Source organism: Equus caballus, chromosome 19 (genome assembly GCF_041296265.1).
Source record: "Equus caballus isolate H_3958 breed thoroughbred chromosome 19, TB-T2T, whole genome shotgun sequence".
Taxonomy (NCBI): domain Eukaryota; kingdom Metazoa; phylum Chordata; class Mammalia; order Perissodactyla; family Equidae; genus Equus; species Equus caballus.
In genome coordinates this window covers 24,273,686-24,292,314 of record NC_091702.1, presented here as the reverse complement: position 1 = coordinate 24,292,314, position 18,629 = coordinate 24,273,686, and the positions used below count along the sequence as shown (strand labels likewise).

Here is an 18,629-nt window from a genome sequence, read left to right as displayed (position 1 = left end):
GTTCTGTTTATTGTCGGACATAATTTTACATTCAGAAAACTAGCTGCTGTAATTATAAATCTAGCAACTAACACTCACTCACAGTGACTTTTTCACAACTTGAAAACAGTAATAAGACCTAGGACTGCTTTATCTTCCAGAAAGTTGATGCTACATTATTTTAGAAAAACGAATAGGATTATGCTTTGTTTTCCTAAATCAATTCCCTATCAAACAGGTGTAAGTTACGGTATAGATAGGTCGATCGATTGATGGATAAATTTAGAGTAACAGATAGGTAGATAGATATAAATATGGTCATCATTAAAATAGAATAGAATGTTTGGTTTTGTGAAGTGAAGTAATGCATATGAAAGATTTCATTCACATATTATTTCGTTGTCATTTCTATTTATGTTTTTATCTTTTGTTTAATCAATATAGTAAAAGATAGTTTTCTGAATAAACAGTATTTCAGATGCTAAACAATTCTTTTCATTAGTTTACATTGGCAGTCCAGAGTCTAGGAGCATAAACACATCAGGCAAAAACTGCATGTAGACCCCTCTGGATTTTGAAGACTTCTTGCTTCTAACAGAGACTTTTATTTGAAGTTACGGAGCAATATCTACATTTTACTGATAGTTAATAATTGGGAAGAGAAATTATAAGCAAAGAAATTTCTTCAAATAGAAGATTTTTATCATTTAGTATCAGCTTAATGTCTTGCTCAGCACTTTAAAAACTCTCTTAGAAGGATAGCTTTTTATCCATTACTTTATGATAGTTTACTCACCCTTATATTATAAACCTAGCAATTCTCATTCCATGAAATATTGAACGTTTATTTCCAAGAGATCTTTTTCTCGATGATCAGAACTGGAATCTGTGTTTCTGACTGAAAACAATTGGCACATTTTATTTCTACAACACTTTCACATAAGAGGTGTTCAAAAATACAAAGCCAATACTTTTTATGAGTTCCTAGGCTTATAAATTCATAATGTTAAAATTTCAACAATTTCTTCTTAGATGAGACTTGCATTTAAATACATGGTGTGTTTTCTGTGGAAGTTACCTATGTGTCTTCAAAAATCCGACTGGTCTAGAAAAATGACTCTCTGAGACAGTCATGTTCCTTTTGATTTTTTAAAAAAAGACAAAACAGCAATAAACATTTTAGCTCTTTAATGAGCAAAGATCATGTCTCTTAGCATTGGACTAATAGTCATTATCCAGATTATCTTTATTTCACGCAATGACCAGTGACATGGCCAAGATGTACAAAGTTGTTTCCATCAAGTAGTATACAATTTTTTTTTTGTATAATAAGCTTTCATTCTTGAAAAAGAGTAACTGAAAAGAAAGGTTTCTGTTACTGCAGTTAGTTTGTCAGAGAAAGTTCTTTGCATTATCTTACAAACTATCAAAATTGCTAGTCATCTGAAAAAATGTAAAAAAAAATCACATAACTTTAGTCTAATAGAAATATAGTACAGGTAAGAGAGAAAGTATTTATCAGGATGTGCTCTTTAAGTCCATCTCAATTTTTTTTAATATAAATGTACATCTGATTACATATACAAACATTTGGAAAGGTCTGTGATATACTGTTACTGGTAAACAACATGGGGATGAAGAGTTTCCTGTGGTCTTAGAATATTCATTTAAAATCACACATCTGTGTAAGACTAAAATCCTCCAGGTGTTGACTCTCCTTCTAGGTTGGTATCTACGTTGTACTCTACTGAGATTGCGTGAGTAAATTCCAGTGAATGAACCTCAGTGAGAAAGATAAGTGATGTGAGGAGGGACATAACTTTATATTGAATTATTATTAGTAAACATTTTGTCATGCAACATGAGTAAATCAATTAACTGAGAACTGTAATCAGAGTGGTAATTTGGGGCATCCTCATATCATAAAAGACTGTTGGAAGTAACTATTCGGACACACTTCACCTTACCAAAAGGAACAAAATACCGAGTAATAAAAACCACAGCAAATTATAGAGCCTGTAACACATGTCCAATTAGGGTTATATTTCTATAAATTATTTAGATGGGAATAAAAAGAACATTAAAAACACAGGAATTTTTTTTCTGGGATTCATATCAGCGAGTATTCACCACTATAGCTATAGTTTCTTCAAATACCTTTAATAACTAATTCCTTCTATTATCAAAACTACTGTGAATTATTTAATTGTAATTACTTTTGCCCCTTAAAATCTTCTTTAGGTTCTGCCAATTGATGGAGGAAGCTTCTATTAAAAACTCCAATGGGATGAGAAGAATTTTAATTACGGCTTAATCAGCAGCACAGCCACCAAGCATATAAATTATCATGCACATCGTGCTAAAAATATCGTTTCCTTTATCCCCACAACTTTATACTGACAGCACTTATGTGATAATGTTGTACCTGCCAGTCTTTAAACTTCTTTGTTTTACTGGCAAATTTCAGCATGAGCCTTCGCTAAGGCCATTAACAGCATTGGTGCTTTGTGTACTTATCCAAATATGTAAATATGGTCTACACAATAAAACGGCTCCAAATAAAAACTGGTGAAAATTATCTGACATTCCATTGGTGTGTCCCTTGTGCATATGCATGGTTGCTTTTTTATTTTTATTTTTTATATTTCAGACATAGTTCTTTCCTGTTTGGTGTTCCACATGCCTAATTCCATTATGTAACATAAATCTTCAAAAAATTAATTCTTGAATGTGAATGAAAAAGTATCATTCAGAACAATTGCTTCACGCAATTGAAATTCATTTTTAAAGTTGATTTTTGTATATATGTACAATTCATTTTTTTCAAAACCCCCAAAGTTCTTGATATGTATATTCACATAATATTCCTCCTTATTTAAATAGTAAGAGTCTTGTAGGTTGAAAGCCAAGGAATCTTCAGTAATCTTTTACTGCAATCCATCAAAAAAATAGAGTTTGTTTCTCTTGTCTGGCTATACCCTGGTTGTTGAATGTGAATGGGGGTGGGGATGGGGATGGGGCAGAGTATTGTTCTGTCCTCCAGTAAATGTATTGAATGTGTGTAAGGGTTGAATCCCTGGTATAGTATTGGGAATCATTGTAATGGTGTTGGGTGTCATTAAGGGAACATCATCAGGTGACCTCCTCATAGCTAGTGTGTAATCTGGGGGGCAGGCGGTCCGAAGAACCACCTCATGTGGATGGATGGACTCACATTCATGATCCAAATCAGTGTGCTTCATTTGGAGGGACATGATCTCCTCTTCTTGTGCATGGGTCAGATCGTTGGTAGTAGTGCGCTGAGGGCTGCATCTCCTGTGAACATCATGTCTCCTCTTATCTTTTTTGTAGTACAGGGCTGCAAAGGCCAAGATGTTCAGAAATAGCAGTGATGCTCCAACTGCAATTGTGACGCTCAGCTCTGTTGAGTAGTCCCTTTGATCCACTGAAAATGGACTCGGTTGTTGTTTGGGGTCATCCTGCTTGGCAGTGGGAAAGGCTGATGTGACAGGTACAGAATTTTTTCTCGTAGGCCTGAACGTGATATCAGTTGATGGCACTTTAGTTGTTGTCGAGGTATACTGAGAAATGTCATTAAGATTATGCAGATGAGGTACCAGCTCCAACCAGAGGTTCACCTTATTGGCTCTGTAATGTTCTTTAACTCTCGGTTTTAATCCAATATGGAGATAAAGTTGATCTTTCTGGGAATATCTGGTCCATGCTACTTCTTCAAAGCGGTTGGGTTTGGTATGGATGAATTTTGTGTCTTGAGGGACTGGTTGATTTGGGTCACTAGGAGAGAAAAAAGAAATTATGAGAACAAAATTGCTTTATTCTTTTTCTTAATTGAAATGGTACTAGTTTAACATCTAATTGGAGAGGCAACTCAGCAAAGCTTTAGACTGTGTTTTAACAACTTGGGTTAATTTAGAAATATAAATCCAATTGCAGGCAGATTGTCAGATGGATGATAATGTTATTCGAGTAAGCCTCACATTCTTGTTCTCTCTTTCCATTTAGAGATGGCTGCTGTATATCCAAAGATTTTAAAATTCATATGCATATGCATTGTCTCATAGGCAAACTAGCAGAGACAGCATGGAACAGTGGAGAGGACTTGGGATTTGAGGTTGGTAAATGGATATTTGAGTTCTAGTGTTGCTACACAGACATATGAATATCTATATGAGGATCTCGTAGCCTCAATTCTCTTCTCTGTAAAATGGAATTAGTAGTACCTGCCTACCTCACAAAGTAGTTGGGAGGATCAAAAGGCACACTGTAAACTGGAAAGCACTAAAAAATAATATTTGTCACTATTGAATAACAATAATAATAGGTCCTGTGTAATTAAAAAAACAGAATAAAATTAATTATCGAGTAATGCCATAGAGGTATTAGCCTTTCTTAATAAACTTCTAATAAAGTAAGGAGTAATAAAGCAGTGATTTTTGAAATACTACAGTGTAGAATTTTGAGTAAAGGACCTTAATATATTGCACCTATTAAATCATTTGGGTACATAATATGTATTATTTTTAAACGCTTAAAGTGATATTTTTATTAAATTATAGAAAACTTTATTCCTTAAGCACATACCCAGTTTTAGCAAAATTTGTCCAGTATGTCATTACGACTGCACTCAGCATCACATCATTTTTGGAGAAATTGCAAGGAAATAACTCTGTAGGCCCAATCATGGGGATTCCTAGTACGTAAGGAACCTCATCTCCGTGAGCTGCGTCAGCCCAAGCTGGAACCTGATCTGTTTGGCAATGATGGTAAAAGGCATAGAAATACGTAGGCGAACCAAAGTTTGAGTGAAGATCTGCTGTAGCTACAGCTGGTGCCACCCACTGATGGTCCGTAAACAAAGCCAATAACGTCTTCCTTCTGGTTTCAGGGTTATGACGGTCAGCCCAGTCAGTATACATGAATTTAATGGTTTCTCTCAAAACGTCTTTGCCTTCAGGATATCCATATAAATTATCAACAAAATTGGAAACAGCAAAGTCAAAATCACTAGCTGAAATACCATCATCACTATCTACTATATTTTCAACAAATTTTAACCCTTCCCCTTGGTTAACTCCTAACATTATATCATAGTTGAGAAACTCTCCTTGTTCCATCAATATCTGAGGGTCATCTGGTATTACATCACCATCAATCACAGGTCCAAAGGCTATGTGGTATCGCGCTGGTTGAATATCTTGGTCAACAAGTTCTTTGTAAGGCTTCTTCTGTAGGCATTCCACTAACTCTACTGTATCAGAAACATTGCAACCAACTTTTGTGGCCAACATTCTAGCATATTTTGCGGGTTGGAAACTAACAGCCCAGCTGGAAAGGGCTGTTCCACTTTGAGCTATTGCTCGTTGAAAAAGTCCTATGGGAAAAACAACAAAGAGTTTCAGATGACCTTTGAATAATGTTAGGGTAAAACAATAAAATCTGATATTTTAGACGTGTATATAAGAACCCAGATACAACTCAAGAAACAGGCAGAGAGCGACATTTTTGCTTAAGAGAAGGTACATAAAGTCATCGCCAGGGTATAATGAATCAAAGAGGTGGACCTAGGTCTTTGACTACTGTAGGGGTCAAGAGGTCTAAATTGTTCAGTGTCTCAAAGAGGCAGTAAGCAAGGAGAAGAGGAGAATGTGCAAATACTAGTGGTAAAAAGCCCCAAATGCTTCCATTGATCAGCACATACACACTCATTTTATTATCAAAGCCAACCAGATGGGACCAACTCTCTTTCCTTTAACTCTTCGTATGATTCTGTATTGTCTTTTGGGGCTATTTTCTCTGATTTGGCTGCATCTATCTTTCTTCAAAATGGCTCTAAATGTTTGTTTTAGCCAGAATTTATTTGAAAAAGAACTGTTGAGAGTTCGTACAACTACTGAGGCTGGGGATTTGCTAATACCCTGGGGATGGCCCTGAAGGCACACAAAACAGAATATCACTTTAGACATACTCTTTCCAGCTCTTCAAGTCAGACATAGTATGCTGAATATTCCTCTTTCAGAAGAAGACATAACATTTGAAGTGTGTTCACTAGGTTAAAGGAAAAATCATCAGCAGAAGGATTTAGTGGGAAGTGATTTAACTTTTTCCACTGTTGAAGGTGCGCTGCTATATTTTATCATAAAAGATGAAAAGTACATGGTCCACTGCTTTTCGCTTAATTGCATTTAAGAATTATAAATCATGGTCCCACATGCAGTTTGATAAGAGCTGCATGCGTTCAAATTTACAAATGCACTTTATCTATTCATTAAGGTATTTTCCAATAAAATTCTTGTTTTAAAAATATAATTAATCTGGGGCCTGCCCCATGGCTGAGTGGTTAAGTTCACACTCCACTTTGGCATCCTGAGTTTCGCTGGTTTGGCTTCTGGGCACAGACCTACACACCACTCATCAAGCCATGCTGTGGTGGCATCCCACGTGGAAGAACTAGAAGAACCTACAACTAGGAAATACAACTATGCCCTGGGGCTTTGGGGAGGAAAAAAAACAAAGGAAGATTGGCAACAGATGTTAGCCCAGGGCCAATCTTTCTAAAAACATATAGAATAATAAATAAATTAATAAATATAATGGCAGCCAGCTAAGGAAACAAAATATATAAATATAATTAATGTATTTTCTTCTAAAAATTGAATTTATTATTAATTTTCAAATACAGCTTTGTAGCTCAGTTATTTAAACATGTGTTCAATTATTCATATGTGTTAATGAGATAAGAATTCTTTTCACAAAGGTGCTAAAGCAGTGTCTGAATTAGAAGCAAAGGTTTAGATTTTTCTCCAAACATGTATATGTATTCAAAATTCAAAATGTTCCTAGATAATTCTAAAAATATTCAAAAAGTCAAACAATGCTAATTTAAATTTATTTTGGTCTCTGACGTCTTTATGAACATGTTTTTAGTTTGCTATAGCAAAGTATGCTAGAACAAATGATAAGAATACAGATAATTGTAAAAAATTATATAGGCTATGTGTTTATCAACATTTGCTCAGAGAAACATTTTACTGATTAAAACTTTTATAGCTAAAATAAGCCTAGTGATTTCTATGGCATTCTTTCTCATTTCAGGGGCTCAATAACATTAATTAAATATACCAAAAAGATTTGGGGGAAAATACACATCATGCTAAGTATAGTCTGAAATATGCCATCTACATAGTATCGGGAAAACCATATATTTTATTATTAGTGAGAGTGAGTGATATGTGTATGCAAGCTGTGGTTGACCCCTGCTAGATACAGTCCTGAGCACCACTGCAGGCCTGGGGAGTCACAGACTTTAACATTCATGTCTGCACTGGCGACAGACTTAGCCTGATGATTTCAAGAGGTCTCCTGAGCATCTCCTAATCAAATCAGGCAGCTTTGTTAGTGGAAATAGGCTTAGAACTAGACCAAACATAAGTCCATTTCTCTCATTAAGCATGGACAGTTTTCCTTGAAGAATGTTATGGAATGTTATGTTTCCAAGTTTGCAAAGCCATTTGCCACTGTTTACCACATCAAGGATTGGTGAATAGCAATGCAAGCTGATGAACTAATTGGTTCATCTCTATCGAATGCTAGTTTTATACTGGCTGAAACTGGCCTTGGTGCTCATTTTTGCTTTTCAGTTAGTAGTTTTAGAAAAAATAGGAGGAGATAACACGAGATCAAATGACTTTAAGAAGTCTGAAAAGATTGTCTAATGTTAACCTAGATAAATATTGGCATTAGCATAGACCTCATGCTAGAACAATCTAATCTGTTCAATTAAAAAAAAAAAAAACAAAGCTTGTTGTTTCAAAATAAGTCATTTTGTTACAGACCAAAATCTCTATACAATTGGAAATATTCTTGTATGTGTCATTTTGTCATCTCGAATCAGAACTTTACTAATATAAATGAGATATTACATGAACTACGTCACTAAATTGCCTCTAATAATATATGATTTTCCAAATATATATACCCATTTAATGACTGCCTGTGCTTTTGAAATTCCACATCAATGTATCTTTGACACCAAAAACTAATATTTTGTCTCGTGCTCATATCATAAAACTGTCTTACAAATTAAGATGTTTCATGAATTATACTTGACTGTATATTTTCATAACATATATAAAATGAAAATAAAAATATAAAAAATACAAGATGATCTATGCTGATGCGTATACTCTATCTTCCTGTCTATTACATACGTATAATGGAGGGAAAGTATTTGCTTTTACAGACTTTTCCAACAAAACACTTCTGTTCCTGTGGATATTTCAAGTTAACAATGCAATTAGAATGGGTGACTAAACTCACAGTAAGATGGGAGTCCATAAAGAACAATATGATGAGCCTTGGGCAGGCACTTTGGAAAAAGGGTATCAAGGCCGGAAAATGGAGACAAGAAAAATATTTCATGGATTTAAGCAGCTTCAGGGTTCTATACTGCTTTGGCAAATTTTAGGGGAAAAAACATAACACTTGGAGTTGAAAATAGAAAAAGCACAAATTCAAATTATATTTTTCTTTTTAATCAAAAGTTCTACCAGTGACCTTGATGCTTTGACAATTTTGGATCATGCATGCAAAATGATCAAACATCCATTCTCTACTCAAACAAAAAGTGAAAATCACATTTCCAGACAAACTAGCTTACAACTGCTTCCTGATCTTCACACTAGTAAAGGGTTTTAAATGTCTATTGTCTTGAAAATAGATTATGTACAATCCCTGGATTAGAAAAACCTGTGTCTTTGACTTTGATTACTGAATAAACAGAGATGACAGAATGGTGAACGTCTTTGATTTTCCTGAAAATCACCCTTTGGAGGAAAGAAAAGTAACTGTAATGCTAACCTTTCTCAAGTGTGCTTGAAAGGTATCCTTACCAAGCTCCACAGGAGACAAAGAAAAGAGTTTGACAAAAATTTAAACATGCATAGAAAAGTTGAAGAAACAAAGTTTTAAACAGTTATTGAGTTCAGCCTAACACTCAGTTTGAACAGAGAAATATATACAGAGCATCACATACTACTGATGGTGGTGGCATGCAGACACCAAAATTGTCAAAATTTGCAACCTGCATAATACCTTTGGTTGAATTGCTCCAACGGTTACCTTCAGAATAATGGGATAAAGTCAGCAGATTGACACATGAACCCCCAGCACCAGATCCAAAAACAGTGATTCTTAAGGGGTCACCACCAAAGAATCCAATGTTCTCACTAGTCCATCTTAGAGCTTGTATGAGATCAAGGAGTCCATAGTTTCCTTTTGCAGCCTGATCCCCTGTGCTCAAGAAACCTGGAAAATAGAAATAAAAAGACACCACAGAAAACCCTTTTGAGTTGACATGAATCAAATAGACATTAAATTTAAATACAATCGAAGCCAATGTTTGTCAAGGTGAGTACAGTCCAAGTTCTTTAGTGAAAAATTATTTCCCACCAGAACAAAAGAATTTACTTTAGGAAGAATAGTAGAGACTGAAATCTGAAATATCACATTTATCTTTCCCAAATGTTTCCCAAGTTGTCCAGGTAACAGGTAACAGGGGGCAGATAAAGAAAATTAAAACATTCTGAAAGACCTCAAGAGAGACATTCCAGAGGCCAAGTTACTTGGTGGAAATATTTGGGATAGTATCATGGGGCATATAAGAATGTGCTTTTGCATAAAACACTGTCAGTCCTCGAGTTACTACTGGTGTAACATGGTTGGAATCTAAGGTGTGTGCAGCAGAGTGGCAGGATGTAAGGGTGTAGAACAGGGGTATAATTCTAAGACTTGTGCATAAAATTATATTCAAATCCTTGCATGTATATGTATACGCACATTTTAATCCATGATGGCCTATGGCTAAGAAAGGATCACTGCGTTACAGGTAACTTGAGATCATATTTTGGAATATCTTCAATGCTAAAATGAAGATATTTGCTCAACTAGAAAACAGTGTAGAATAATTGAAGATTTTTGAAAAGGTCAGATTCATATTTCTGGAATTCTTAAAACTCTGCTTTCTAGTGAATCTAATAACGAGGAGGAACATATATTGAATAATAGAGAGAATGGAGGTATGGGCAAGGTTACAGGGATCTGAATTGACAGCGTGGCAAAGACAGTTGAAAAAAGGAAATGGATAGAAAAAACATTGTGGTAGTAAAAGTTGAGTGAATTTCTTACATATGGAAGTTGTTATAGTGAGAAGAGTCAAAGATATTACTTTAATAATACTTTAAACATATTCACTCATTTCACTGACTTAGCTTTTATAATATATTTATTATAACTTGTAAAACAAACATCTACTCTAATGTATTTCTGCATTGGATATAAGTAAAAAAGTAGAAAGTATTTAATAAAATATTCCATTTTATAGACTATTCATATATTATGTAGAAAAAATTTAGAAATATTACATACAAATTGATTAATTATATTATGGATATAATTTCCAACCTCAACGACTTTACAGAAATAATTTTTAAAAATTAGATTTACCTTCTTATTGCAAAGCCATTACAAAAACTCAACATTAGGTGTCAAAGTTTGTGATAAAAATTATTTTATTCAATTTGAAATATACCTCTATTTTATAAATAAGCCAGGAAGTCAATTACATTTTGAAAACCAGACTGTGATAACAGTTCCTGTGGGTTGAGTAAATTGATCTCTAGCCAAAATGAAGCTATGGGAAAGAAATTCTTTAGGATCATTGTAGGAAGCATTAAAGGATGACAAATCTTCCTGAATAATTTTGAAGAATGTGAAGAAATGCAGATGATTAGTTCTTTTCCCACAAGACCAAAAATTACAAGAAACAAAAACACAAACTCTAGTCCACCGTGTGTGTGTTTGTTTGTACGTAGGTGCATGTATAACCCTGGAAATATTAAATCATCCTTGAGATGGAGGTTAACTTTTTTAAAAAAAGTTCCAAATAAACATATCTTTCTGGTTATATTCGTTACCTTTTATTGAATCTACCTAACAATCTAAGGAAATTTTCGTGGTATCTTACATAGAAGCACTTTCAAATATGCAAGATTCAAATAAATGAGAGTATGTTAAAATACAAAACAAAAACACGCAAGCGAACTCTTTTAGCTTTATTTGCTATTAAGTGAATTTTGGTATAAGACAGAACCATTAGTTTAAATTCCTGAAGGAATCTGTTGCAAACGTTTTGATATATAAAGATAGACTAAAGTCATGAACCCTGAAAACAACATTATGGAAGGATTACTGTGCATTAGATAGAAAGGACTCTTGAAGGATAAAGTAGGTATGAGTGTGTGTGTGTGTGTGTGTGTGTGTGTGTGTTAGAGAATGAGAGAGTGAGTGAGACAGAGTAAGAGAATGCTTGAGAGAATGAGAGCACACTCTACGTTGTTTATTACCTATAATTCTATATTGTAAATATATTCACATAGAAATTTGATTTATGAATATAGCTTATGACACTTAGCACAAAACTCAGGATTTGTACTTAATTCCTCTTGAAATAATATTGAATAACTCCAGCTACATTCAAATGAATCTCTGTATTCGGACAAAATTGATTTACTAATAAAATAGCCATCATCCAATATGCAGCATGCAGAGAACCACAGTAAAGGGATTATCGTCCCTACATTGACTACATAGTATCTCCTCGATGACTTCAGTTCTGGTAGCACCATTTTAGCTTCTCTGGTAGATTGGTCAACTAGTTTTGTGTTTATACAATAATACGGTAAAAAACATGTCAATTCTCTGAAGAGCAACTTCTACTTTATATATAGTTTAAAGAAATCTTGCAGTGTCTTGAAGAAAAAATTTTAAACAAAGTCAATTCAATTTCAAAATTGCAGTGTCAAGACACAGCATGGAAAATGGAGTAAATCGTCAGGTGAAAGATTGTGTCCTCAGCCTGGAATGTCCAAGCTAGTCTGTTTTACCCTTCAGTACTGAATTTCCCTCACTTTTGATTTCTACTTCATGTGTATGCTGAAGTTTATCTGTCTATCTATCTATCTATCTATCTATCTGCCATCTACCTATCTATCTTTCCAACTAAAAACAATTGATCATTAAAGTGAATTCAGAAAGCCACTATGAGTTCTATATTAGGAAAAAATGAAAGATAGTTGTTGCCTTTATTTAGGCCAATCAACCAAGCAAATCCTATCTCTTTAGACCTGATAAAGTGATACTACATGCTTGCATGAATTCTTTTATTTCTGATGCTGTATTCAAACAAAAGTTTGTTTGCTCACTTAAGGGCACAAAATGAGGAAAGTTAAATAAATTGTTGCCTGAAAAGAGACAAAGTTTGCTAATTACCCAAGTGATGTGCACCCGCAGCATTCTTTATACCTTGCTATCCAATGAAGTATTCATGTAAAGTTCTTTTTTAAATTGATTTAGCTGCTGTGTCCGTAACAGCAGAATTATTTCAGCTCACTCTAGCTGAAACTTTACATTGAACTGCTCAACTGTACTCCAGCTATGAGAGAACTCAACTGTACAAAGAACTGAAAATGTTGCTTACCTTTATGATTACTTTGGAGAAGGATTTTCCCTTAATGTCATTTAAATCGTTCTTAACAGATAGTCACCAACTTTATCTGGCTTTTCCTGGTCTTCATTTGTAAACTCCTAGAATGTGTGACTAACTGATGTCCTAACACATTGACACATTAACTTTGCTAGATAGAACAATAATGATTATGAAAATAAGCATGTCTCCTTTTTTTGGAGGGGAGAAGCAGCAGAATTTTCCAGAAAAATATGTTCAACTTTTTAATTTACTTGATTCATGAATATAAAACCCTAAAAAATTATTACTTTTAAGTTTAAAGCAAACTTTCAAAATTCATAATCACAATTATGTCAAGGATTATGTCACTGGTTCATGTATCCACTACAATTGCCATTCAACTTTGTGTTCAAATAGAATTTATTTAATATCATTCTTCTTACCCCAAAATTTATTCTATTAGGCAAAAATCTCTAATTATTGTTGTTCTTACATAGATCTACTAGTTCTACTGATCTGATTAAATTTACTGAGCAGGTTTGGCCTCAATTTGATGTATACCTAATCTAGCAACTAGGATTACTTTCAGGTGTTAAGGAAAAACTAGGCAATTGAACATGGGTCCACTGGCCCTTGGAATGGAAAAATCTGATCAGACCTAAAACAAATTGGGCAAGGGGAAGATGAATAAAAACAGATAATTATTGCGATCAAGGTATCGGCTTGGGTACCAATGTACACTGACCTCAGGTAGCTCTCTGATAGGCAGACCCTAAGGAGCATGGGAGGAGCTAAGTTAAGTTGTCTGGCAGCAGCCCTGCAGCTTATTGGTTGACACAACCAAATTCAGGTCTCTTACAATACAACCATATAGGCAACATCTTTAGACTGTAAAATCACGGTCAAGCAGGGTGCTTCCCAGGAGGAAAAAAGATCCAAAAGTATTCAAGGAGGAACCTGGGACTAGGAAAAATACAGACTGTTTACATTTGAGATGACATCTATAATGTCACAAATTTAAGATGTCAGTGATTGTATACTGTAGGTGTACTTTTTTTGTGTGAGGGGGAAAATTCAAATGTCTATGTTTATAGCGTTTAATTTCTGGAAATGTTAAATACAATATATATTTTTAGAGTCCATAGTATGCAGTTCATGCTATAAAGAAGTAGGAAAGAAATCTTCCATGTTTATCAGTGCTGTTGCCTGGATACGGAAGATTCTGGTTTGTTCTTTGAGTCAAATTGATAAGCATTTCAAAATAGAGACCATACCGAGCATTAGAGAGTCAGTCTTGCAGACATGAGACTTTGAATGACAGAGAGGCATCCTTCTAGGGACTTTGGAATATGGATCAGAAGAATAGCTCATTAAGAACGTTGCACCTTAAACATAAAAAGGATTTGTAATTGTGAGATTAATATCTCTGATCCTCCCAGCTAAAAATCCAACTGGAACTCCCACGTGCTAGCTTTCTCTACATTTTTAGGTGCCAAGTCCAGTCAGCTCTTCCTCTGTATTCTGTCTCCGTCTTCTGGATGCCACTTTCGTGACTGACTTATTCTAGGTCTTCCTTTTTTCTTCTTAGACAGATGAAATCCTTCTAACTAGTTACTCAGCCTCCAAACTTCCAGCAAACAAGTCTACGTTCTATTCTGTCACCAGCCTCACTTTTGAAAAATATTCTTTTCTAATGGGGGGACACGGCTATATCAAAATAAAATCCTCATGTTAAGACATAATTGGAGAGTTTCCCTTTATTTCTCTTTGAGGCAAGATTGTTTAAAATATGATGGTTAGAATTGACCAAATTAGGCAATTTGGGGTCTGTGCAGGGAAAAAGAACACACAGAGTATCATTTAATTACCTATTGCCTCTAGCTAGCTTTCTTGCTCTTGTATTCTCTTGAAAGCTACTGTCTAAATTCTTCTTAGAAAGCAACAAAAGATAAAGTCAAAATAATTTCCTTTTTGTAAGTATTCTCTGGAAAAAAATTTGCTCTGAAATGGAGCTTATATCTTAATACAATATAACTTGGTGGTATTTTCAAACTTTTATAGTTTGGTGCATTTATTCATTTGTTTGTTCATTGTGAGATAATTTGCTTTTTAATGGCCCATCTGTGGGAAGATCAAACTGAGTTACTGACTAGGGCTTCTGATTCCTGATAGCTGGACACAGAGGCATACAGTTGGAAAGAAGAAGGTCACTCCTAATAGATGCCTGGAAAGAAAACATCTGTAGAGTTTCTCTGTGTTTCAGTCCCCAAATTCCCAATGTTTTCACCACCTCCAAGGTAAACAGGAGAGATTGATCTTTCTACTTTATAATTCAGTTTTAACATTTTGTGACTCTTCCCCAAAATAAAACTGGAATATTTATTTTAACCAATTTAGTAAATGTCTATTAATTAAAATTACAAAAAATAATTACAGAAGAATTTAGTAATTTCAAAAAACAGCAACTGAAGCTTATTCCTGAATTTTGGAGTAGAGGGTTATCTCACTTGTGAAAAAGTAGCATACAACGGGGTAAAACTACTACTCTGGAACAGCACTAAATAATCTCGCAAACACCGCATATAGAAGTACCAACACACCACCACACACACACACACACAACGTGCACACATCAAACAAAAATAGACAGCAGTAACAAATCTATAACTCATCCTAGCTAAAAACATTTCTAATGACTTAAAGTTTGTGAATTATGGAAATAGCATGGTAATGTGAATTACCTAGACGATGCCAATAGAATAAAATAAAGGCAATGAGGAAGGCAGGGGAAGAACTCCTTCCTTGAACACTTCAATTGCACTATGAAAACTAAAAGATAGGAAAGATATAGACAGGATGATTTAGCACCCAATCTCTAGGTGACCTCCATCTGAGCTCTTGCCACATTGTATTGTCACTGGTGTATTGCTCTGTCTCCCTGAGTAAACAGAGGACATCTTTGCATTCCAGACACTTAACTTAATTGCCATTGAATAAATATTCCATGAAATAATCAATCAATTAATAACAAATGAGTGAACTTCTTAGTATTACTTCTATCCCTGTGCTCTCTTGCCTGATAGAGCACGTAGCTAAATGAACTTGGCCTTTCACGTGATTGTGAAATACCCTGGGAAAGGGAGAATATTAATATACACTATGCGCAATACCTTTAGAATCTCCTTTGTAAGTTTTCAATAAAAATATTCTGTTCAAGAAAAGGGCCCAAGGGCTATAACAATCTCAAATATTTTCTTTAAATATCAAGTCATCAAAATACTTTAGCCATTGCAGTGAGAGGGAGCCTCTCACTGATTCCATCACTTCATCACTCTCATCCACTGATTCTTCTCTGCAGAGTACCACTGCTCTTTGGCTTGTTTAAATGGGCAGCTCCTACTCAGTCTCCAAGGCTCAGCTCAAACATTGTTGTTGAGAGAACTTCAAACATAGTTAGTCCATCTTCCTCTAAATGCCCAGTTTTCTCTGGACATTCTTTTGTAAGTAGGTACCAACACTGAATTGTAACTATTTGTTTGACCCTGTCCCCAGATGGGGTACAGTGCCACATACATAGTAGGGGTAGAGTAAATGCTTGCAGATTTAAAGGTGGTTATTTCTAAGTACCTTTGAATCCAGAAAAACTAGTTAAAAATATATATAAAAGAAAGAATTAGATAATGATTTCTTTTTATGCATAGCCTAAATACACATATAGATGGACTATCCTGTATTTGCAAATACCGGAATATTTGGCACCATTCCTGACATTACATAGACATAATCCCTAAGAAAAAACAAAATACGCCCTAGATGAACCTAGTGAAGGTAATGTATTTATTTTCATTTAATACAACTATCCATAATTATGGGCAGAATCAATTCAAAGGTGAAAACCAAGAATGGTGTTAAGTATTCTACAACCAATGGTCTAGAAACATATGTAGAAAGAGAAAAGTCTCAGGTTAGAAGTTGGGAAAGCTACAATATAAAGAAAATTACACTAAGCTACTTCTTAATAATTAGGTCTCTGATAAAATTTGAATAATAATCCAAATTTCCCACTCCCCAAAATTTTAAATGGCAAAGATTTTTTTTTTTTAACCCAACTTTTCCTAGGAAGTTTTAATTAGTAGTTCTTAAAAGCTTGCGAACCCTACATTAGGGCCATATGGTATACATTTTGAAGCAGCTGCTAAATGTACATAAAGGCACTTGAACAGGAACCCAAAATATCCTGAGGCAAACCACTAATTCCAGCGACCAGTGTAGCAGCACCTGCAGCTAGCCTCGGGTCATCTTATTTACTAATGCCAAAGGGATATACCATGGGTCTTAATTAGATGTTAACAATAAATCTAATATTGAAATTGGAATACGTTTTTGCTTTTGGGTTCTACTCCAGACTTAGTAACATGGCAGTTTTGGCCTCTGCAATCCGTTGGAAGTATTTCTTGAAGGCCCAAATCTATGGCTGTGTTAACCACTGAAGGCTCACTGGTTAATTTCCAAGGAGGAAATTATTCACGTAACTTGGCCTTCAGTTAGAGGAATTTTTCAAAAGTTTTCCTAGCCCAGCAATTCCTACTGTAGCTAATATGGCTCTTCAGCTCGGAGGGTCATGGAATGCTGTTCAATAGAGAAGGAAATATTGAAACAAGTGGAAGGTCAATTTAGAAGAAGCAGTGATCTGAATCTTCCCCGGGGTGCCTTCACATTAAGCTCAGATTTGTAATTGAAAATAAATCTTTTATGTCTGGGTGACAAGTCTGAGGTCCTGTCCTGGGCGCAGTTTTCACTAAGCATTATATTTTCCAGCCTCAAGTCGGTGTCCTTTTCAGCTGATTTGACCTGCAATGCCACAGTAGGATGTTGGCTGCCAAGTGATTAGCTATTCAAGAAAAAAGTGAAACTAATCTCTGTATTAATATACATGAGGTGAAATGAGAAGAAATCTGAGACTCGAAGGCACAGAGACTGATGTTACAAGCTGTGTAGCAAGGTATACACCCCCAGATCCAGGAGCAGAATCAGACCCCAGAGAGAAAGGGTGACATTTGGCAAAGGTGGTGCAAGAGACAGCTGCTGCGGGTTGAAGTGACAGCTTGATTTTCTCTCACTTTAATGTAAAGAGTTAGTCCTTTTTCAGAATAAAAAGAACATCTTGTTATTATGCCACTTAGTAAAAGGCATACAAGTGCAGAATTCCATTTTTTTCTTTTACAGTGAGGTTGGAGGGGAGCTACGCTGAAGAGAAGGCATGAGTTTTTTTAATTTGCTAACTTTACAAAGCACTTCTACATGAGTTTATAGCTACTGAGGAACCCAAAAATAGCCTATCTTCCTTCTGTTAGAAACGTCCCTTCTCTCCCTTGGAGAATCAGATAATTATGAAGATCAATTAATATCACAAACGCGAATCTTTTTTTACAATTTTTTTAATTCTATTTTTTGGTGAGGAAGATCAGCCCTGAGATAACATTCATGCTAATCTTCGTCTACTTTGTACGTGGGATGCCTTCACAGCATGGCCAACGAGTAGAGTAGGTCTATGCCTGGGATCCAAACTGTGAACCGTGGCTGCTGAGGTGGAGTCCATGGAAGTTTAACCACTCAGCCATGGGGTTGGCCCCACAAATATGAATCTTTTTTTTTTTTTGAGGAAGATTAGCCCTGAGCTAACTACTGCCAATCCTCCTCTTTTTTCTGAGGAAGACTGGCCCTGAGCTAACATCTGTGCCCATCTTCCTCTACTTTATATGTGGGACACCTGCCACAGCATGGTTTTTGCCAAGTGGTTCCATGTCCGCACCCGGGATCTGAACTGGTCAACCAGGGACCACCAGGAAGCGGACCGTGAGAACTTAACCGTTGCGCCACGGGGCCAGCCCCAAATATGAATCTTTTAATGGAAAATAGTTCATTAAGTCAACATTCATTGGCCACCTACTCTTTGCCAGGCACTCTGCTAGTTACTGAATACACAAAGTCTAATAAGACATGTCCCCTGTTCTCCAGAAATTTAGGTTTTATTTGAATGTTTCTTGAATGTATTCCTTGGCCTTCCTGCAACCTCACCATGGAGAATATGTGGTAAAGATTCTTTGGA

General features: G+C 35.3%; 1 protein-coding gene across 15 annotated transcripts in view; it reads right to left on the bottom strand.

Moving 5' to 3' along the window:
- Positions 1–1,152: 1,152 nt before the first annotated feature.
- The window catches only part of NLGN1 (neuroligin 1), an 828,696-nt gene continuing 811,219 nt past the window's right edge, over positions 1,153–18,629 (bottom strand). For 12 of the 15 annotated variants that reach the window (XM_070242628.1, XM_070242634.1, XM_070242632.1 and 9 more), the window contains 3 exons: positions 9,091–9,303; positions 4,582–5,371; positions 1,153–3,774 (listed from right to left, as the gene is read on the bottom strand). In XM_070242628.1, the coding sequence (XP_070098729.1) occupies positions 2,952–3,774; positions 4,582–5,371; positions 9,091–9,303 (1,826 nt within the window). In that variant the 3' untranslated portion in view covers positions 1,153–2,951. The remainder of the gene's footprint in view (positions 3,775–4,581; positions 5,372–9,090; positions 9,304–18,629) is intronic. The other 3 variants (XM_070242630.1, XM_023623325.2, XM_023623326.2) reach the window with 1 other exon arrangement.